General features: G+C 37.6%; 2 protein-coding genes and 1 pseudogene across 2 annotated transcripts; all 3 read left to right on the plus strand.

Moving 5' to 3' along the window:
• Positions 1 to 156: 156 nt before the first annotated feature.
• Positions 157 to 1,067, plus strand: LOC104861134 (olfactory receptor 4A47-like). The gene is given in 3 exon segments (XM_010622450.1): positions 157 to 348; positions 350 to 372; positions 374 to 1,067. Coding segments are annotated over 3 exon segments (909 nt in total).
• An 11,529-nt stretch (positions 1,068 to 12,596) lies between these two features.
• Positions 12,597 to 13,514, plus strand: LOC104861135 (olfactory receptor 4A15). Its single transcript, XM_010622452.2, has one exon. The coding sequence runs from the start codon at positions 12,603 to 12,605 to the stop codon at positions 13,512 to 13,514; it is 912 nt and encodes a 303-aa protein (XP_010620754.1). The 5' UTR covers positions 12,597 to 12,602.
• A 6,546-nt stretch (positions 13,515 to 20,060) lies between these two features.
• Positions 20,061 to 21,866, plus strand: LOC104861136 (annotated as a pseudogene).
• Positions 21,867 to 23,022: the final 1,156 nt, after the last annotated feature.

Genomic DNA, 23,022 nt, shown 5'->3' on the forward strand with positions numbered 1-23,022 from the left:
ATTTTATTATCTCAAATTGAAAAGCTTGTTGTAGCATGGCCACTTACATTTCATAATCTGCCCGTTCCCTATATGTCTTTAATTTTTCATTTTTGATCCTCTCCTTCTTGGGTAATTTTGCTCTCAGCTGTGATACATGGACACACAGAAAGACGTATGGAACAAAAGAGCAGCGTCACTGAGTTCATGCTCCTGGGGCTCACTCAGAGCCTACAGAGTCAGAAAATATTATTTGCTGTGTTCTTGCTGGTCTACGCGGTGACCATGGCAGGCAACCTACTCATTGTCGTGACTGTGGTGCTCAGCCCAGCCTTGGGTTCTCCAATGTACTTCTTTCTTGGCCACTTAATCATTTATGGATGCCATTTATTCTAACAGTCACCCCACATACGATGAAAGACCTACTCCACGTGGAGAAAACCATTTCCTTCAGAGCTTGTATGACTCAGCTTTCTTTAGAACACTTCTTTGGTGGTTCTGAGATTTTACTCCTGGTTGCCATGGCCTATGACCACTATGTGGCCATCTGCAAACCCCTGCATTACCTGACCTTCATGAACCAACGAATGTGTGCTCTCCTATTGCTGCTGGCCTGGGTTGGGGGTTTTGTGCATGCTGTGGTTCACATTCTTTGTGTTTACAACCTTCCCTTCTGCGGCCCCAATGTCATTGATCACTTCCTCTGTGACATGTACCCCTTACTGAAACTCGCCTGCATGGACACCTACTTTATTGGCCTCACAGTGGTGGCCAATGATGAGGTGATCTGCGTGGCCATGTTTTCACTTTTGCTCATCTCCTACAGGGTCATTCTGCACTCCCTGAAGAACCTGAGCCAGGAAGGGAGGTGCAAGGCCTTGTCCACCTGTGGCTCCCACATCACCATGGTGGTCCTCTTCTTTGCTCCTTGTATTTTTATGTATGTGAGATCTCCCTCTACTTTGCCAATTGATAAATCCTTGACTGTGTTTTACACTGTTGTGACCCCGATGTTGAACCCTCTCATCTATACTCTGAGAAACACAGAGATGAAAAGTGCCATGAAGAAGCTCTGGACTAGAAAATAAACATGTGGTGGCAGAGAAATGTGTCTTATATATCCATGACTGATTGCTTCTTCAGGAGCATTTTGGAGTGCTTTTCTTCATTATTTTGAATTTTTATATAGATTCAGTAACTGTGTACAACAGAAAAAGTTTATTGTGTGAATTTTTCTAACAATAAACATACATTTAAAAATTCATAAGGCTGGGGATTTAGCTCAGTGGTACAGCACCTGCCTTGCAAGCACTAGGTCCTGAGTTCTATCCCTGGTACTGAAAAAATAAAGATTCATTGAATTTGTTAGAAAAATATGTAATTTTAGCATAAAATGGTACTGTTGAGTATATTATATGTCATAATGATTACTTTAATACTATACTATTTTTACTTCAGGAAAGATTGCTTTATGTTTTTAACATAAAGTTATTCTTTTTAAAGATTAATAGTTTTGGTGACAGATATTGAAATAATATTATAAGAAAAATATGTGTTTTCTTTTATCCTTTAAAAATTATTAATACATTGCATTCAACTTGAACTATATATTTTTGCATTTGTGACATACTATAAATATATAATTCTTCATATTACTTACCATGTAATAGTTATATGGGCTGAATATTTTATTTTTAATATTAATCATAAAGAGAAGTATAAAAGATGAAATTAATGAAGACAGGAGATTCATAGAAAAACAATCAAAAGAGAAGGAGGATGAATAAAATACCTTAATATTGGGAAACCATGTGTTAGAGAACCCCACTGCATGATTCTCTTACCAGCCGTGCTTCAAGAGCAAAGTAGGAATGGCCCTGGGTCCTGATACTGTTCACCACTCAAGTCTGGTGCAGAAGCCACACTGGGGGAGTAGATCTGCCCCCAAGGGAAGAAGCCACACGCAGAAGAGTTGCCCCAGCTGTTTACTCAGGCACTGGACTGAACTGTGGCTCAGGATCCAGTCTTGCTTCCAGGTCAACTCCAGTGAAAATGCTGTCTTAGGGAACATCTGCGTCTGAAGCATAAGGCAGAGTACAGCACTGTCAGCTGTACTGATGCATGCAGGGTCTATCTGTGAAGTCAGGTGGCAGGGAAGTCAGACAGCTCTGATTGTAGCTCAGTTCTGGTGTATGCCATCCTGGAAGAGTGTCTACTCTCCTGAGGGATGGGCCCAGCACATCATGACAGAAGGCCTTAGTTGGGCATCTGCCAATGCCAGCACTGATTGCAGCTTGAGGACAGTACCATCTTGGGGGAGCCCCAACCTTGGGGGATGAGGTCAAGCTCAGTGGCAGCAGCTGGGCTGCTGAACTTTGCACTCAGCCAAGCAGTCACTCACATATGCCCACTTGTCTTAGCTGTCTTCACACTGAGAGAGAGCCCAGACAGTGAGATATTCACAGAATAGAGTCCCTCAACTTAGAACACCAAGCAAGGCATGCTCTATAAAAAAAACCCCAAACCAAGAGCATGGTGTGAAGGAAAATGCCGTGAAACAGGGAGAGGCATAAAGTGGCTGGGACCAGTGTGATCTGGTGGTGGTAGAAATGAGTCAGTGCAGCATCACCACAGTGGGCACAACACAACGGTCATACAACTGTCCCCAAGCTCTGAGCCTGTGAGCTACTTTATCCCTTCTCCCACTTTCCAGATGTCACAAAATCCAGACTCCTTGCATCCTTTCTGTGGTCCACTAAAGTCTGCTGAGTTAGTGGCCCATGTCAACTCCCTGCTATTGACTCCTAGATGCTCCTGAGGTCCAACAGCTCCCCATTGAGCTCTCGACACCACTGGATTTGTGAGTCCTTTGAAGAAGGTAGGAGAGGAGCTATTGACTTAGATGCTCCTGAGGTCCAACAGCTCCCCACTGAGCTCTCGACACCACTGGATTTGTGAGTCCTTTGGAGAAAGTAGGAGAGGTGTGGACAGGGACTAAAGAATGAGCAGTGCATCATAGTGTAGCAGCAGAGTGGTGAGAGTCGCATGGTGTCTCTCTTGGAGCAGTGTGGAGAGAGTGGAAGTGAACATCTGCAGGATCATCCCGGAGGAGAGGGGGCAGGGATCAAAGAAGCCCCAGACCCAGAGATACATGGACACCCAGGTGCTTCACCCGTGTCACTCTGCCCTCCCAACCTCTGAAACAATGGAAATGTCAAGCCACAGGAGAGAAACAAAAACATCCACCTCCTAACGGGCTCTGACATAGCTGAAACGTAACAGAGCTGTGCCTGCAGAGGGAACCAGCTCCAAGTTTCTCCTAATGAAGGCCCTTTAGATTTGTGTGCTTTTATGATTATTTCTTTATCTCTTTTTCCTTTTCATTTTGTATCTGCAGAAGGTGTTTGTATATGTTTTACAAAGTATAAGAATTAATTAATGCCTTAATTTCTATTTACAAAAACCATGGAAACACAGGAACACATGGTAACAAAAAGCACCCCCCAAAGAGAACACATGTTAGGCTATAAGGCATGCTGAAAGAAATATAAAAACTTGAAAAATAATCCCCTGAATAATATAGGGTATAGAGAAATTAAAGTAGGAACCAAGGGCAAAAGAAATTACAAAAACTGTGGAAACACATGGAGATTGAATAGTATTACCTCGAATAATCATTGAGTCATAAACAAAATCAGAGAAACATAAAACTTTGGTTGTTAAGACTCAGGTCTTTATATGTTAGGGATTTTTCATTAGATGAAAGTTTTCTGGGGGAGAATTCTTCATTTGAACTTGTTTCACAAACTGTAACAAATGAATCTATTAAAATAGTGATAATATGAAAAAGCTATAGAGTGAATCTGCATGTAATTGGAAGGACTGGTTTCCTATTAGAATTGACGTGTGAGTTTCGAAGAACTAAAACACTGCCAAAGCTGGAGTATGCCTCATCTCTGGCCAGCATCCGTCCTTATGGTGTCAGATCGCAGTAGGCAACTTCGTTGTCACTTGGACAGAATCACTAACATTCACAATGCTGAAAATAGAGATTTAATTAACTTATGATTTTCAGGCATTCCTTTCACGGTTAACTAACTCCAGGCAGAAAAGGCACGGTGAAAGGGCCTGGATGAAGTAGGTTTCTAAATCCGTGGCCGGCAAGAAGCAGCATGAGGGAAGGAAGGGGTAAAGAACAATCCACACTCATCCAGGTTACACCCAGTGGACCACTCAGTCTGACCTGGCCACAACTCTGAGCACGTAAAGTTTTTGGGAGGACATTGTAGTTTTAAACATTTTGTTCCAATCTCCACAAGGTGTATGTTCATCTTTATAAGTGTATTTAGTTCATTTCTAAGAGTTGCAAGTCAAGAGTTTCAGCACTGCCAGAAAGTCCAAGTTCAAACCTCTTCTGAAACTCAAGGCAAACTGTTAGATATGAGCCCTTATAAAAATCCAAGAGAAATTTAATACTTCGAACATACAATGTTACAGTGTCCCAGAGCCACCACTCCCACGCCCAAACATAGGAATAGGCAAGATAAAAGGGAAAATGCCAGAGCAGAACAAGAATCAGTGGGATGAATGTTAAGTTCGGCATCTCCAAATCTAGCCTCTTGGGCAAATGTTGGTGAGAAGTGATCTTTATAGGGCTTGGGCTGCTCTGCTCTTGTGTCCTTGCTGATTGCCACCCTCATGGCCTCTCTCTTAGGCTGGCTCTACACATAGCCTGCAGGTTTTTATTGCAGAACGTTCTAGGTTCCTGGCATGCCCAACTGTCTAGTGTCACCACTGTACTTCTGGCTGTACTGTAACAGCCTTCTGCAACATCCTTTATGGTCCACATTGCATTGTGACACAAAATCTCTTTTAAAACCATGGCAGGAGCTTTGGTGATCTCTATCTTATAACTGCTTGGTTTCTCATCAAGTGCCATTTTTGTTTTCATCTTGCTGCTCCAGTAAATAAGAAGGATAAACTGTCCTTTATTATAACATAATTAAACATGGAGGATATTATGATAAGTCATAGAAGTCAGACACAGAAATTCAATGTATTGTCACATGTAGAATACAAAATAGTCAATCTCATTGAAGTAAAGAGCAGTATAAAGGTTAACAGAGCATGGACAATAAAAGAAATAAAAAAGAGTATAAATTAGCCTTGGTCTTTTGTAGTTATTGGTACAGGCTGGAAAATTTGGATACAGAAGGGAAAAGATTTATGCATTCTAGTGTACAGCATGGATGTTACAATAAAGATGATTATATTGTATACCTGATCCTTGCTAAAAGAACCACACTGTTTACTTGAAATATGCTAAGAAGATTAAATATTTTAACCACATAATAAAATCATGGAAGAAAAATATTGATTTTTCTGTGAGATGGAGGAATTAATGAGCTTAAGTTTGGTGATGATATACATTTATCAAAACATTAAGTTCTATGACTTAAGTGCATATGATTCTCTTCTGGCAATGATATCTCAAAAGAGCTGAAAAAATTGAAAAAATAGAAAACAGTACTAACAATACTATTGAAATATTACTTCTCAAATCAATTGAACATTTCTGTGAAGCTTTTAAAATTTGTAGAATAAAGTCAAGTAGAGATTGAGAGATATCGTGTTTCAAATTTACATGAATTGCTAAACTGGTAAATATTCAGGAAAAATTCAGTTATATTTTTTGTCACCAAATTCTAGTTTATTTTCTTATTGTCAGATATACATAATCCATAAGATTTACAAAGTTTGAGATATAGATAGCAACGTGTTTTGTTGCCCCATGTTTTGTCTATTCTGGCGAATGCTTCACAAATACTTAGAGAGATAGTGAATAATCTTGAGTATGTTTTCTTTGCCTATTCTTTTTCAATATGTATTGTAACAATTGCTCTGTTTGAAATTATGTGATTTATACAATATTTTTACTTACAGGTAAATGAAACCTTATCTGCTTTTTAATCATCTGTCTATGACTTACCATTTTTTCTCTTTAAATTATTTGAACAGCAGAATTTTCAGTTTTTATGAAGTACAATTGAGGATTTGATTGCATCATCAGTCCTGGTTTTATTGGCATGTTTAAGAAATCTGTGCAGCCCAATGTCACAAAAATTATCTCTAAAGTTGCTCTTTCAATCTTTTATGGTTTTATGGATCACATGTAGGTCTACAACTTATTTTGGTTTAACTCATGTTTATTATATGAGGTATTGATCAAAGTGCACTTTGAAAAATGTTATTGAATTACCCCAGCACTTTCTTTTTTGGTAAGACTATTATTTCTTATTGAATTGCCTAAGTACTTTGGTAAAAAGTCATCCAGTGTTTGGACCTACTTGTATAACTTCTATGTCATTGATCTCCCTGTACATCCATTCTTTGATATTGCAGTTCATATTGTATGTGGAAATCCAGTACTGTGAGATAGTCAACTTTTTTTTTTTAAAATTTTTTTTCTGGTTCTTATTGCTTTTTTTTGTTTGTTTGTTTCCATATAAATCTTTGAGCCAGATTCTCTTATCAATTTTTTGAAGAATTTCCATATTGAATTCCATAATGGTAATTTTCGGGAGTCCTGAAGGTAGAGGGACTTACTTAGAAAAGAAAGACACAAAGAGCGAGGCACAGAGGTTCAGAGCTTCAAGGAGCTAAGATAGATCTTATTTTTCTCAGGCAGCTTTTAAGCATGTAGAAACAAGGAGTGTGCATTCCTTACATGTGAGAATAGTATATTTCTAAAGTATTAACAGAGTTCTATGAGAACAGCAAGAAATCTTCTACCAAGGACAGAAAACATCTATGATCTTGCATGCATGAATCTGGGAGGTTATCTTTAAGCTCATGTTACTAAGTCTTCCTCATAACACTGAGTAACGAATATGCACAGGTTCAACCAGAGTTCACATGTCCAGGGACAACTCCTCCAGTTTGTACTAGTTGATATCTCACTACTACTTGAGAGAAAGAATTGCATCAAGAATAAAAAATTTGACAGGGTGAGGACCAATGTCCGGCATCTCCAGGACTACCTTCCTTGCAGCTGAGGTTCCTGGGACCAGAAAAGTTACTGTTATGTACTTAAGAATATATCACACTGTTGAGCAGCAGGGAGAGCGCTCATTGTTGAAAATTGAAGCCCACTGGGAGGGTGAAGAGATCAACTGCAATAAAGACACAGTGGAATACAGCACTTGAAGAGTTGGTGGGATCAGCATCTCCTAACGTAACCCAGACTTGGTGCAGCAGATGGGCAGCTCAAACCTGCTGTAGAGCCACGCAGCAGAATTCAAAACCACAGGCAGTCAGGAAGTTGAAATCTGGCTTTATAGCCAGAAACCAGTTTAATTCTTGGTGGACTGGGGCAAGTTCACTGAGAGTAATTAGCTCAGATCTGCAAATTGCTGCCCACATTGTGTACCAGAGAAAGTAGAGATGTCTTAAAGGGGACATTTTTCCTTTTGCTTTCATCTTCGTTTCTCTCCTTTCTTGTTCCTGTTCTATCCTATTTATTTCTTGATTGTTCTTAATTTCACAGGAGCATGAATACAGTTTCTAGTTTTCCCATTTATCTTAGATTGTTCTCTTTTTGTTTTTGTTCCTTTCTCCTCTCTTTTCCTCCATCCTCACCTGTTTTCCAAAGTTTGTAAATCTTTCTGTTTCCTCTGGCTCTATTTCTAAACTTTCTCTCTCCTGTTTTTGTACCCTCCTCCTAAAGTCCTTCTAAATCTTCCTGGAGGACAAATTCACTATATTGAAGGGCTTATTTACTGCAAACACATTTCTGGTTGGTCCTTCATTTTCATATATAAGCACAAAGCTAGTTCATGCAGTTAAATGTTCCTGATTTATAGTTAGCACAATTTCTTATTTTCTAAGCTGAGTCTGATACTATTGCTGATGCTGATTGTATTACTTTGCCAAAACAGTGTGATTGTTCTAGTTAGTTGTCTTTCTGATATACTAAAGCTGAGATTGCCAAAGGGTCATTACAGACTGAAAGTCCTAAGACCAGGTATATCTGGGAGACTTGTGTGACAAGTAATCATTCCCCAAGAGTTTTAAATACTATTAATGAAGATACTCATGATAAGCAACACCTGAGTATCAACTTAGGAATTAAGGCAAAAACATTAATGACAAAAAAAAGAAAGAAAAATGCGAAGGCAACTAAATAAGAGGTAAACCCAGAATTCCAGCTCACCAAAGGCAAATCCAGGGGACAAGAAAGTGGAACATCCCAAAACCAACTACCAGGACTCCCAGAAGTAGTAACAAGAGAAGTAACAAAATGAAGGAATAAGACTGTAGAAAAAAAACAAAAGAGAAATAATCTCCCAAATTTCTACAGAGATAGTGGCCAGAATGAAAGACATGATTAGTGACTCTAGAACAGAAACAGAAAGAAAAAGCAGAGGATCTAAGGGATATGATGGAGCTGGGGAGTTAGCTCAGTGGTGCCATTCTTGCCTGGCAAGCATAAGATCATGAGTTCATTTTATGTTACTAGGAAAAAAAAAAGCAACATGATGGAAATGATGAATTCCCAGTACAGGAAATAAATAAAAAGCATGGAACACATTGAAACACATATCCAGGAGATTAAGAATTCCACTGAAAGTATACAGAGCAGAGTGAGCCAATGTGAGGAGAAAATATTAGAGGTAGAAGACAGGATTTCACTTAGTGACCATGGGAAGAGTGATTTGTTAAAAATGCAAGGGGCCACGAGAAGTCAATTCAGCAGCTGCTATGCAAAGAAAAAGCAAGAGATTGTGAAAATGCCATAAAAAATGGTTCATAGAAGTAATGGTGGAAAACATCCCATCCGGGGAAAAGAATTTGACATACAGATAATTGAGGAAAATAGAACTTCAACTAGCCATTATAAAAAAAAAATCAACATTGAGGCATATAGTAGCCAAGATTCCAGAAACCAAGAAGAAATATTAGAAACAGAGAAAAGAAACAAATCACATACCAAGGAAAGCTGATCAGAATCACAGCAGATTTCTCTACACAAACCCTCAAGGAAAGAAGAATCTGGAATGAAGTATTTCAATCCCTTAAAGAAAATAACCTCAACCCAGAGTGGTGTACCCTGCAAAACTGTCTTTCAAAATCAATGGAGAACATACTTTCATGACAAGGAACCTCAAGCACATCAAACCAGGACTCCAAAATATTCTAAATAATATCCCAAAAAAGACAATGCTGATCACAACAGCGTGAAACCCAACAGAATGAAGCTATCAGGCAAGGCAAGAAATTCAATGGAAAAGGGAAAAAATTAAAAAACAAAAGAGCTCCAAACAGGAAAATGTCATGACAAGGATAAGTAACTATGTTTCTGTTATAATCATCAATGTTAATGGCTTCAATTCATCAATCAAGTAGATTGGCAGAATGGATCAAGAAGCAAGATCCAACAAAATGCTGCACACCAAGAGCACAGTTAATTCAAAAAGAAATTCATAGAGAAAGTAAAAGAATGGAAAGTAGTACTCTATGTGACAAGCACATGGAAAAGAGCAGGGATGGCTATCCTATTTGGTGTTAAAGTGAATTTCATACCACAACTAATTGAGAGAAACAAAGAAAGTCAGTACATTCTTTTAAAGGAAGCAATCCAAGAGGGAGAGATGACAATCTTAGTAAGCACTAATATAATACTAGTGGGAGACCTTAATATCCCACAGTCACAAAAGAATGCAGAATTCATACATATGTATTTTTTTCTAAGGAATACATAAGCTACTGGAAGCCCACTAACTAACAAGGCTGAGTCGAGGTGAAATGAAGTACCTAACATGACCAATAATTCATGAGAAGATTGAGTTAATTACTAAAAACTTCATAGGAATGAAATAGTCAAGACCAAAGGTAAGAAAATGGGCAATGGTAACATTTGCATATTTTGTTTATATCCATACACATTATTTTTCTTCCTTAAACCAATAAAAAATACTATTTTCAAGTACCAGGGATCAAATTGAGGATGTAGCACTTGCCATGCAGGTGCAGTTCCCCTGAGCTATATTGCTGGTCCATGAAAGGATTTTAACAAGAGAGTTTTATACCTTTCACTGCTGCCCAGACTGGATTTTTCCCTGTTGATGATGTGACTTCAAGTTGTTCAATTATGATAATTCCCCCAGAGGACATATCTGTGGGAATGGTATTCTAGATCACTTTTATTCTTCTAACATCTCAGTGAATTTCCATCCCCAGAATCCTGCTTAGGTCTCATTGGGTTTAATTAAGAAAACATCTCCCATTGAGATAAAGCAACTGAATGAGTCAATAATATGCAATGTTTGAAATACAAATAAAATGGCCAAAGTCTCTGTCCTTATATCAAGGAATGTTTACCTATACTAGTATTTACACAAAAGTTTTCTTAGCAGTAAACAAGATATACTGAAGGCATGATAGAATAGGGATTCAATTTTTCTTCAGTCTTTAATTAATTCTACACTCAACCATGTTGTATGAAGTCAGCTCACTGTACCTACTGGAAAATGCAAATACTCAGAAGCCCAGATCGTTTTTTAAAATAAAAATTCAAAATATATGTTCAGCTATTAATGATTCCTTCTCACACAAAACTCACCTTAAAAATCTCAAAATGCTTATTTTATATTTGTTAGTTTTAAGGACTAATTTTGCCTAAAATGAAAGTCTGGGTCTCTGTATAACAGACTTAGATTTCTGGAGGTTATAGGACATTGGTGATATTAGTTTAAAAAATTGAAACTGTTTCAAAAGTAATTTATAAAAGATGTCTGATGAGTCAACCTTCCTGGAAGCATGGATAGAACTGGTCATCAGAAACATCCCAGGGTGAAGCTATGGTTCCTGAGTTATTTTGCTTTCTGTGTATGGAGAGACGCATTGGAGCATGAAGCTGTTATTGGTTAGGACCAAGGAGAAGCATGAAAATGTGGAATGGGGAGCAAATGACTCTGTCCTGCAGGTAACTCAGGAAGTCATGTACATGTATGATTCTCAGGGAGGCTTTGCACTATGTACATTGGTGGCATAGATACCCTCTTTTAAAAGTTTTATATAATTTTATTCTTTAGGTTGTGGGGTCCCTTGTTATTGCTAAGAGCTTTGTATATTGGTTACAATATTGAACATTCCTCTTACGTTTTGCAATATTATAAAAATGTAGAATCAATCTTCCTCCTCTAATAATCAGAATTCTTTCAAACTAATTGCACGTGTAACCGTTTGGAGACTTGGTGGCAGGCTTCTGTCAGTTTCTTGATATTGTCAACAGAGCTGTCTTCTGAGCATCGTTTCAAACGTTAAAAATGAAAGTAGGATTTGGCATCTGTAGAAGTTAAAGAGAGACTCTACAGAACATAATGTAATCTGCGCTCGAGTCAGCCAGCTCCTGGGTTAATTCAAACGAATGCTGTGTCAAGGAAGAGGAGAACTCAAACTGGCTTTGGACTTACACGACCAGAGTTTGTATATCACAAACAAAGAACTGTGTTTGGCTGATTGCTAGAAAGGGAAGTGCGGTCAACAATAGAATTTTTAAGCATAAAGGCATACTGTGTGAATATACTAACAGAAGGCTGCACCTTAGGAAGGAAAATAATCATGTAGGAAATGGAGGGTGACTGGAAGAGGAGTATTGGACGTGAAAATGATGGTGGAATAAACAGCACAAGCATAGACTGGGGCCAAAGCTCAAAACACAGATATTCCAGGTCTGTGAAGAGGAGGCAGGGCAATAACAATAAATCACATTGAAGAAAATGTTAGTAGAGATTTAGAAAGCAACAGACATTACTACAATTATTTAAAAGAGAATATTGTACAGTGAGATGACTCCACTTGCAGTAGTTTTCCTCCTCTGTGTGCAACGTTCCTGTCTCTTTCATCATCCCTCTCACTGCCCTGATCTCCTTCCTTTCCCTTTTCTCTCCTCTCTTTTCCTCTCCTCTCCTAAACTCTAAACTGCTTTTCTATTTTTATTTCTGTATTCTTTTGTATATTCTTAATATATTTAGAAAATGTCCATGTGTCATCCTGAGATTTCTATTAGCTGAGAAGTTTCTTCTGTGCCAAGAATGTAGAAAAATTACATTTACTTTGTTCATGAGTAGTTAAAATATACAATAGTCTTGCAGTTGTGTTACATTAAATATTTAATCCATCTTTGTTTTTTCTTTGAGGTGTTAGCACAGTGAGCATTTCCATTATCTTCCAGACACAAGTTAGTGTGGGAGACTTACTTTTCTTTCACAGACAGTGCTTTGCTCACAGGATCCTGATTCTTTCTTTCCTTCATGGTTATCCTGCAAGATCCTTCATGTTAGGCTTCATGCTTCATCAAATCTGGATCCTTATGAGAACAAAGACCCATCACGTAAAGGTACAAGAGCCCAATGAAGAATGTAACTGTACTGTATACCTAAAATATACCAATTAACTCAGTGAGAATAAAAAATCTGAATCTTTATGAAAAGGACAGTTTAGGAGCAGAATGCATATTTAAAGAATGAATAAGTATCCTAAAATTTCCTAAACTTACTAGTAATAATTTTTTGCAGGTAATTTTGTTCTGAGAAGTTACAGGAGGACACACAGAAGGACACATGGAACAAAGGAACAATGTCACTGAGTTCGTGCTCCTGGGGCTCACTCAGAGCCTCCAGGGCCAGAAAATATTATTTGCTGTGTTCTTATTGATCTACATGGTGACAATGGCAGGCAACCTACTCATTATGGTGACTGTGGTGCTCAGCCCAGCCTTGGACTCTCCAATGTACTTCTTTCTTGGCTACTTATCATTTATGGATCTTGGTTATTCTAGTGCATCTACTCCAAATTTGCTGATAGACCTACTCCATGTCAAGAAAACCATTTCTTTCAAAGCATGTATGACTCAACTGTTTTTAGAACACATATTTGGTGGTTCTGATGTTTTCCTCCTGGTAGTGATGGCCTATGACCGCTATGTGGCCATCTGTAAACCCCTTCATTATCTGACCATCATGAACCGACGGGTGTGTGTTCAATTGCTGGTTTTGGCCTGGGTTGGGGGTTTTGTGCACGCTCTGTTGCATATTCTGTTTGTTTATAATCTACCCTTCTGTGGCCCCAATGTCATCGACCACTTCATCTGTGACATGTACCCCTTACTGAAACTCGCCTGCATGGACACCTACTTTATTGGCCTCACAGTGGTGGCCAATGATGGGGCGATCTGCGTGGTCATCCTTACTCTCCTGTTCATGTCCTATGGAGTCATTCTGTACTCCCTGAGGAACCTGAGTTGGACGGGGAGGCGCAAGGTCTTATCCACCTGTTCCTCCCACATCACTGTGGTGGTCCTCTTCTTTGTTCCTTGCATTGCTCTCTTTGTGAGACCTCCCTCTACCTTGCCCACTGATAAGTATTTAGTTGTGTTTTATGCTGTAATCACTCCGATGCTGAACCCCCTCATCTATACTCTGAGAAACACAGAAATGAAAAATGCCATGAAGAAGCTCTGGACTAGAAAATAATGTGAAGCAACAGGAATTGTATTATTTGTGCTCCATGAAGAGAGTTTCTTCTTCTAAAGAAGCCACATGTGATCATTTATTAAGTTAAATTTCCTCAGGTTTAATAATTGTCCAAAATGAATAATTTCTATTATGTGAGATCTTCCACTGACCGACATAGATTTTTAGGACTATTAGAATGTCAGAGGCCTCTGGTGGCTGTGAGTTTCACTGGCCTTCCTGTCTCTGGGCTCCTGCTCCGCCATAGCTACAGACACAGCTCTGAGCTGCTGTCTTGGAGGACCCACCCTGCAGGATTTTAGCCACAGCCTTTAGAATCATTTGCACTCTCCTTCAGGATGCATTCATTCAGTCTGTCATCTCCCTTTGATCATTTTGTGGTATATGGCATGTGGATCTTCTTCATTGTTGTGTATAGTGTGACAACTCTGGTGAGCCCTTCCTTAGTAGTCTTTGTGAATAAAAAATTTGTTCTGAAGTACAAAGTAGCACAGAAGAGGGAGCATGGTGTTTCCTAAGAAGTGACTCAAAAACCTTCTAAAAGAAAGTTCATGAAAAAAGCGATGTCTCCAATTGAGAAAGTGGGTAGTATCTTGTAGACAAAAAAGGAAGGTGTTTATTGTGAAGCTACATTTTCTGACTTCTGTAGAGAAACTGATCCTGGTCTCAGTCACTGTGTCTTCCTACTGTGCCATGAAGAAACCACAGGGAATATTTTCATTATAGTGAACCTTCAAGGGTTATTGTCCTCCTGTTGATGGGCTCCAAGCTGACCTCACCAGCTTAGCCTCTTCATCTTGTTATCCATGGTTGGCCCAGGTATTGGGAATAGGAACCAGCTCGTCAGGGTGACAGAGACACAAGATGTTTTAATATCTGGAGTGAGGGTTTAAAAATGTGTTAGAATGCAACTCATTATTTATTTATTTTCTGTTTTTGACCGATTACTGAAATTAAATGAATTGAAAGTATCAGCACATTTATTAAAAAGCTAGAAGTCTTAAAATGTGGTATAATCATCTGAGCACAAAATAACCCATTTCCTTAATCCTTCAGAGGTCACAGCAAGGTGGCTGATCTGTTACTTACAACAGTAGCAAGAAATTAATAATTGCTTCTATTTTTTCCAAACACTATATTATTACTGCTTTTGAACCATAAAATTGGAATGAATCCACCTCCCAATGGATTGAACAGCAGTCTAATGTTTACAAGGCTCCAAATTTGTGAATTAAACCCTCCATTGAAAAGAAAGACACAGCCAAGGTTGTAGCCTAACAAGTCAGTGGTATGACTCTGGCCCTGAGTGGAGTTTGCCTTGACCCAGTCCTGCTGGCTAAAGAGGTTATCCCTGGAATCACTGTTATGTGTGACCACGGTTTGATACCAAGGAAGAATGTTAAGTAACAGAGACCACCTCTGTCCTGAACATTGACAAAAAAAGACCAAAGTAATGTTTGGGAATTTAGTTCTTGAGTTTTAAAATTTTGCCATTGAATTTGTAATGACTTAAGTGCTTATCAGCAATTTTACACTAGGACTTTCATTAAGTTGACTCTTTAGTCCACAATTCCTATCTGTTGTGGAAAAAACAAAGCTCTTTTCAGCCCTAGGCTTCCAGCTGAGAGTAGTCTTGCATCTTTTTTTAAAAACTGGTGCATACACAGATATTATCATTTCCTATGTATAGCATGAATTGAAAAAGTTTGGGGAGCTCTTTTATCATGTTTCTAGAAGCTTTTGAGTAGATTCAGTAATGTCCTACAATTTGTAACCCATGGGAAATACCATATATTGCTGATCTTTAGTTTCTACTTCTAAGTTTAGGCTGAATTTTGTAAATGATATTTATTTATAACCTTTTGAACAGGTATTCATCAGTTTACCTTCACCTTCTGTGCTTCTTGATGTGTTGGTAGGCTGCATCCAAGAGATTTTGTAGGAAGATGGGGTAGGAGTGCACTTGAGCAGTCAGTCACCCAGAGGATCAGTCTGCAGTTGAGGATTAGGTTTCATTGCTGCTGCTTGAACTTTGTCACTGTTTACTTTACATTTCTGATGATTATGTGAGTGAATGGGAAACAGGAGCTTGACTGTGAAGTGGGTAACATGAAAGAGTTCTTTTTTATTATTCTTTCATTTTCTTTATGTTTGATTTTTTAAAAAATATCATGGATTGGCTGGTGCTATGGCAATATTTGTGGGTCAATGCATTTGTTTACTTGATGAGATGGTTGCTCCACAAATCCTAGGTGTAACCAGTCAGAGCTGGACCAAACATTGTTAAATTATTAGTGAAAAATTACCACTAGAGGACAGTTCCTGTGCAATGGTAAAAAAGTCATCACTAGTTTTGGTATAATATAGAGATTTTTAGATTAACTATCTGTTTAACCACAGTTCTGATTTAAGACTGAGGCCTGCTGTTTTGACTTTATGACTCATCTCTCAGATTTACAATCTCTTTTTTTGTGCAGTCTATACATATGGTCGACAGAGCCTCAATGCCTTTTTTTACAGCACATCTTGTTTATACAGTACTATAATTTTTGCTGACTGTACTGTACAGTGCACTACTGACTTTTACATTCCATTTTACATTACAGTACTGCATGTAAGAGTTATGCAAATAAGAACAAAGTCATCAAGTTAGAGTTTTGACTAATGATTTCTGTGTTCCAAGTGTCATAATGTAAATAATGTATACAATTCATCACTTAGTGACCAATTTAGTTAATGACCCAGTCTCAGGAAGGAAGCTCGTTCATTAAATGATAATTGTCTGTACAGTGTGGATGAGATTGGGTGATGAAATGGTGGGATCAGCCGAATATTTTTTTAATAACACCTTGTCTTTTATATTTTATATTTTGATGATGACCAATATAAACATATCATAATAATATATTTGGAACTCAACCTTCTGATGATAACCAACATAAACATTTTATAAGAACATATTTAGTGATATTTATTGTGGGTATTTGTTCCCATAAGGCTATCAAAATTACTGGGGCTCCTATTGGTGAACAAAGACCAGAATAAATTTTTCTGAGCATTTCTTTCCTTATTCACCAACAGGAGTCTCTCCAAACTTTCACGTTTTTATTTAATTATCTTGAGATTTTTTTTTACCATGTAAAACCAGATTGTAGCAATTAACAACTTATTTGTAATCAATAAAAATTTTATATATATTTTTTGAGTTATTGAATGTGGACAGCAATATGCATTTCATTGAACATTAATCTCTGACATCATTTTGATCAGCTAGCAACCTAGGAGAAAAGGAAGGCATGCCTTTAATAACATTTATCAAAAATATAATTGGACAAACACAAAGAAACAATTGAAGAGGCACAGACAAACATATAAGACAATTTATGAAACTAGAGTGCACTCAAATATAGTTGGCTAATTGAATTATAACATCTCTTTTAGTGAAGACTAGTCAGAACTTTTGTAGGTCATTTAACAGATCTCTTGCAATCAGAATCAGAAGGAGTAAATGTGCTTTATAACAGTAGCATAGTCTTGTGTTACAGTTAATGACAGGAGTCTGTAAGCAGAAAGTAGAAAGAAGGTCAAGTTAATCCTATTAATTACAGTCTAATTAGTGTATGAATAGCAGACTAATAGACATGATACATTAAGGAAAGATACCAGCTGAAAATTTACTCCAGCTTTGGCAGCATTTCATGTCTTAGGAACTCACTTGGTACTTCTAACCAGAAACCCGTCCTTCCAAATATATGCAAATTCACTCTATAGCTTTTGTATTATTACTATTTTAATTGATTAGTTTTTTAGTTTATTGGAAACAAATTCAAATGAGGTACAGTGGCCCCTTGACTTACAAACTTCTTTGGCTCCTGAGGGATCCTGGTTGTAACTCAAGTTGGTTGTAAGTCAATACAGTTAAGATTTGGATGTTTACTTGGCTACATATTAAAGATAAATAGAGGCAGATGAATCTTTCATTAACCTCATTACCCAAACCCAAGTTGTTCATCTGTCAGGCTAGTCATATCTTGAGGGTCCGCTGCAATATTCCCCAGACAGTTTTCACTCTATTAAAATTTCCTAATGTAAAATATTTGGGTCTTAAAAGGAAAATTTTAATGTTTCTTGGATTTTATTTATGATCCAATGATTATTCAAGGGTGTTATTTAATTTCCATGTGTTTCCATAGATTTTATTTCTTTTGCCATGGATTCCTACTTTCATTTCTCTATATCCAATATTATGCAGGGGATTACTTTTCAATTTTTTGTATTTCTTTCAGAATGCTTTATGGCCTAACATATGATTTATTTTTGGGAAAATTTCCATGTTCTACTGAAAAAGTTGACAGAAGAGTGAAGCCTTAAAGGGAACATTATTTACCTTTTCCTTTCTTCTTTATTTCTCTCCTTTCTTGTTCTTGTTTTTGTCCTATTTATTTCTTGATTGCTCTTAATTTCACAGGGGCATGAATACAGTTTCTAGTTTCCCCATTTCTCTTAAATTGGTCTCTTCTTGTTCCTTTGTTTCTTTCTCCTCTCTTTTACTCCTGTCCTTACCAGTTTTCCAAAGTTTGCAAAATCTTCCTGTGTTTTCCAGCCCTATTTTTAACATTTCACTCTCCTATTTTCTACCCTCCTCCCAAAGCCCTTCTAAATCTTCTTCCTGGAGAATAAACTCAATATATTGAAGGGCTTATTTACTTTCCAACACATTTCTGGTTGGCTCTCCATTTTCATATATAAGCACAAGGCTAGTTCATGCAGTTAAATGTTACCTATGTATAGTCAGTGCAATTTCTTATTTTCTAAGCTGTGTTCAATGCTATTGTTGATGCTGATTGTATTACTTTGCAAAAGAGATGTGATTGTTCTATTTAGTTGTCATTCTGGCATACTAAAACTGAGATTGTGTAAAGGTCATTACAGACTGAAAGTCCTAAGACAAGGTATACCTGAAAGGCACATGTATACTAACAAATAAACATTCCCACAATAAGCAATATATGTGTATCAACCCAGGGATTAAACCAAAAACATTAACAACAACAAAAAATGAAAAGGCACGTACACAAGAGGTAAACCCAGAATTCCAGTTCACTAAAGGCAAGTCCAAGGGACAGCAAAGTGGAACATCCTGAAAGTGAACTGTCTGGACTCCCTGAACTAATAATAAGAGAAGTAATAAAATGAATGAAAAAGGTGCTAGAAAACATCAGAATAGAAATAATCTCCCCAATTACTACAGAAATAGTGCCCAGAATAAAAGATATGATTAGTGACTCTAGAACAAAAACAGAGGTAAGAAAATGGGCAATGGTAATAACACTTGCATATTTTGTAAATGTGAAGAGGGGAAAATGTCAAAAGATGAAAAGACTTAAGGGCTGTACTGATCGTGTTGATCATAACTGAGTTGGACAGATTCTGAGATTCCCTTGTCCTGCCCTGTGGTTTTCAATGTGAAGGCTGCAGCATTTATAATTGCATTTCAAAAATGACTCAGATCTATGTGATATGAGTGTAGACTTGTCCCTTCAGTAGGCTACACTTTTGGAGTCTACATAGTGATTTTCTATTTCAAAGCACTCTCAATACTTAAGCATTATATATAAAATTCTTCTTAGGTTTTCTTTTCATTCTCCCCCACTACCTGTTTCAGCAAGGAGTTCTGGAAAACAGCAGTACTAGATGCTAATGCAGAAGCCAATGACAGTCTTATGTCTGTTCAGTTATTTGAAAAATTTACTGAAATCAGGAGAGTATATATAAACGTGTGAGGAATTTGGCACCAGCAAAGATGAAATGGAAAGAATCAGAGCTCTCAAAAAATCAGAAAACCATATTCATATATAATTTTTGCTACAAGGAGTAGTGTGTTGAGTAATTCTGTAGTTTTTTTTTGGACAGTCCCAGCTGGGCTGTTAGTACTGAATGAGAGATTATAAAGACTCAAAGTCCTTTTGGGTTTGTGTGGCAGAAGCCTCATACTGCAGTATCATGGTACTGACCGGGGCCTGCTAGGGCAGATACCACTTTTGGTGTGGCACAGACTGTCTTGTAACATTATTCCCTACCAAAGCTATCAATGTGAAAGACTGAATCTATGTCAGTGAATATATTTAGTGTTCATTTCCAGAGCTAAAGAATATGTTTCTTTAAAGCAAAAGTGTTTCTCTTTTTTGTTCTTTCTAATTTCTATGTCATCAAGTAACATATTGGAAAGAAAGTGTGAAATGTATGAATGTCCATGATGGCTTCATCTTTCTTTTCTCCCAATATCCACTGAGAAACAACTTCTGATTTGTAGCCCAGTAAAATCATGCAGGGAGAAGTGGAATTAGCCACAGGTCTAGCAGGCTATTTGAAGAGGGTCTCCATGGATGATCACTGAACGTTTACTGTGTGTTCACCACTGAGGGATACATGGTGATGAAGACTCCTCTGTGGCAGACTGTGTCATAGTCCTGGTCACTATTTCCTGGCAGGTCCTGCAGGCTCTCCTGAGCTCACATCTCTGAAGCAAGCCTTCTGGAAGACTGAATGGGAGAGGTTAACAATGTCACAGAATTTGTCCTCCTGGGCCTCACTCAGGATCCCAGTGCACAAACAGCATTATTTGTCATGTTTTTACTCATCTACATTGTGACAGTGCTGGGCAACCTGCTCATCGTGGTGACTGTCTTTGCCAGCCCTTCCTTGGGCTCCACAATGTACTTCTTCCTTGCCAATCTGTCACTGCTAGATGCTCTTTATTCCACTGTGTTTTCACCTAAGTTGCTGAAAGACCTGCTCAGTGATAGAAAGACTGTTTCCTTCCGAGCCTGCATGGGCCAGCTGTTTATAGAGCACCTGTTTGCTGGTGCTGAGATCGTCCTTCTGGTGGCAATGGCCTATGACTGCTATGTGGCCATCTGTAAGCCTCTGCACTACTTGACCATCATAAACCGACGGGTTTGCATCCTTTTTTTTGATAGTGTCCTGGGCTGGAGGTTTTACACATTCTGTGATTCAACTTGTGTCTGTGTATAATCTCCCCTTCTGTGGCTCCAATGTCATAGATGATTTCATCTGTGACATGTACCCATTTCTGGAGCTTGCCTGCACTGACACCTACCTGATTGGCCTCACTGTGGTGGCCAATGGTGGAGCCATGTGTGTGGTGGTCTTCATCCTCCTCCTCATCTCCTATGGAATCATCCTCAACTCCCTTAAGACTCACAGTCAGGAAGGGAGGCCCAAGGCCCTTTCTACCTGCGGCTCCCACATCACTGTGGTTGTCCTCTTTTGTTCCCTGTATTTTCATGTATGTCAGACCTGTCTCCACCTTTCCCTTTGGTAAATTCATAGCCATTTTTAATACACTGGTTACTCCTATGTTAAATCCTTTAATATACACTTTCAGAAATTCAGAGATCCATAATTCTATGGAGAAACTCTGGTATAAGAGTTTAACTGTGGGGACAAGGGGAAAAAATGAGAACCAAGATCTGTCATGTAAAGGTACAAGATCCCAATGATGAATGTAACTGTACTGTATACCTAAAATGTACCAATAAATTCAATGAAGAAAAAAAAGAATTTAACTTTGGAGAGAACCTGCTACTAGTTCTGATATAAGAAACATGCAATAAATCCTGAGAATGAATGATGCTGTCACCTCTCCAGATAGTTTAGGGCTGTATCTCTTTATTTATACTCAACCTTTAAAAATCAAGAACCAGCTATCCTTTGCGTTAATACTAAGGTGGTTGAGTTTGTGGAAATTGTGGTAAAAGCACTACTCTGTTCTTTTTCACATGAAGATAAGGATAAAACTAAGCACAGTGTACCCTATAATTTTCTTTTTTTTCCAATGTATATAAAACTAGGACTTGTAAAAAATGGGTTGCTTTCTTTACATAGAAGAAAGAAGGCACTTTTGGAAATTTGGAAATGCCCCACATTCATGAGAAAGGAAGATGTCTAATGCTCAGATAATTTCTCAGACCAAAAAGAAGTTTTACCACTATCACGTTTATTATTTGATCAGTATAACAGATCTGTTAGCTGCATTGTGAACTTTGTCTTTAGGATTAGTTTTATATTTCAGGTTCAAAATCTACATGTTTTCACTTCAGAGTTTTGGATAGAAAGTGATACTGTGTTTAGCTAAAAATATCATCAGTGAACAGTTTTATTTCTAAAAAATGAGATCCAGTTAATGTGGAAACCAGATTGAAGTTCTTTATTATAGTTTTGTTTTTGTTTCAGAAAGGCATGAGAGCCAAGTTGGAATTGTCGTGTTCTGCAAGTACCCACTGTCGTGGATCCATCACAGTCAAATGTTTTCAATGTTTATCACCCTAAAATATTTCCTTTTACTTTTGTAGTCAATTTGTCTCCTTCCATTATGTCCTGGAAAACTCTGATGCATTTGTGTCCTCCCAATTTTCCTTTCCCAAAATGTTGCATTAATAAATATGAGCCACACAGTATATTGCCCTTTGAATCTGGTGTCCTTCTTATAAAGCTTTTGAGGTCTCTGAGCATTTCTGCTTATATTAGCAGATCATTCAGTTTTATTGCTGAATAGTGTTCCATTTAACAGACATATCATAGTTTGTTTAACCCTTTTCATCTCTTTTGCAATTAGAGATATTCTGGTTCATTGTAGATACTTGAAAGTATGAATGAATCTTTTCTGACATGATAATATATAATGTATGCGAATCGATAAGGTTTCTCTTAGTCATAAGCTTTCATTACCTGGGTAAATATCTAGGAATAGAAAACATGGATTCTTGGTAAGTGAATATTTGGCTTACTATAGGAATTAGCTAAACTGTTTTCCAAAGTGTTCATCTTTGTTTTCCAGCTAGCATAAATGATAGTTGTAGGTTGTCTCTCTCCTTGTCAGAACTTTATGTGGAAGAGGTCTTTAAAATTTAGCCATCTGAATTGGTATGTAGTGATATCTTTTTATGGTCTTAATTTTTAATCTTAAATGCGTAATAGTGTTCAGCATATTTCCATGTGCTTAATTTTCTTTGATATATCTTGTTTAAGTGGGTTGTTTTGCTTATTCTGTATTGAGTTATTACTACTGGAAGTCAAATTTCTTATAGGTCCTGGAAACAAATTCTCTATCAGCTTTACTATTTGCACATATTTTGCCCCCATCAGTGATTTGTTTTCTCATTCTCCTAAAAGTATCTGCTCAAAAAAGGAAAAAAATGGAAACAAAGTCTTTCTAAAACGGGAAGGGTGAAGGGATTTTGTCTTTCATGAAGACAAAGTAAGAATACCAAAAATGCACAAAATAAACAGTGAGAAGAAACACAAAAATATGTTGAAAAGTGGATTAGAGTGTTTTCTAAAGCAAAGAATATCTGCAGTCACCAAGCAATAGAAGGCATCTATAAAAGTCATAGAGCTAACAAAATAATTAACATAAAAATAAATACTTATTGCTTTGGCTAGAAAAATTCATTTAAGTATCAACCAGATTTCTTCTTCAGTAATT

This window comes from Fukomys damarensis, unplaced genomic scaffold, assembly GCF_012274545.1.
Source record: "Fukomys damarensis isolate Sample0158 unplaced genomic scaffold, DMR_v1.0_HiC HiC_scaffold_73914, whole genome shotgun sequence".
In the NCBI taxonomy this organism is placed as follows: Eukaryota; Metazoa; Chordata; class Mammalia; order Rodentia; family Bathyergidae; genus Fukomys; species Fukomys damarensis.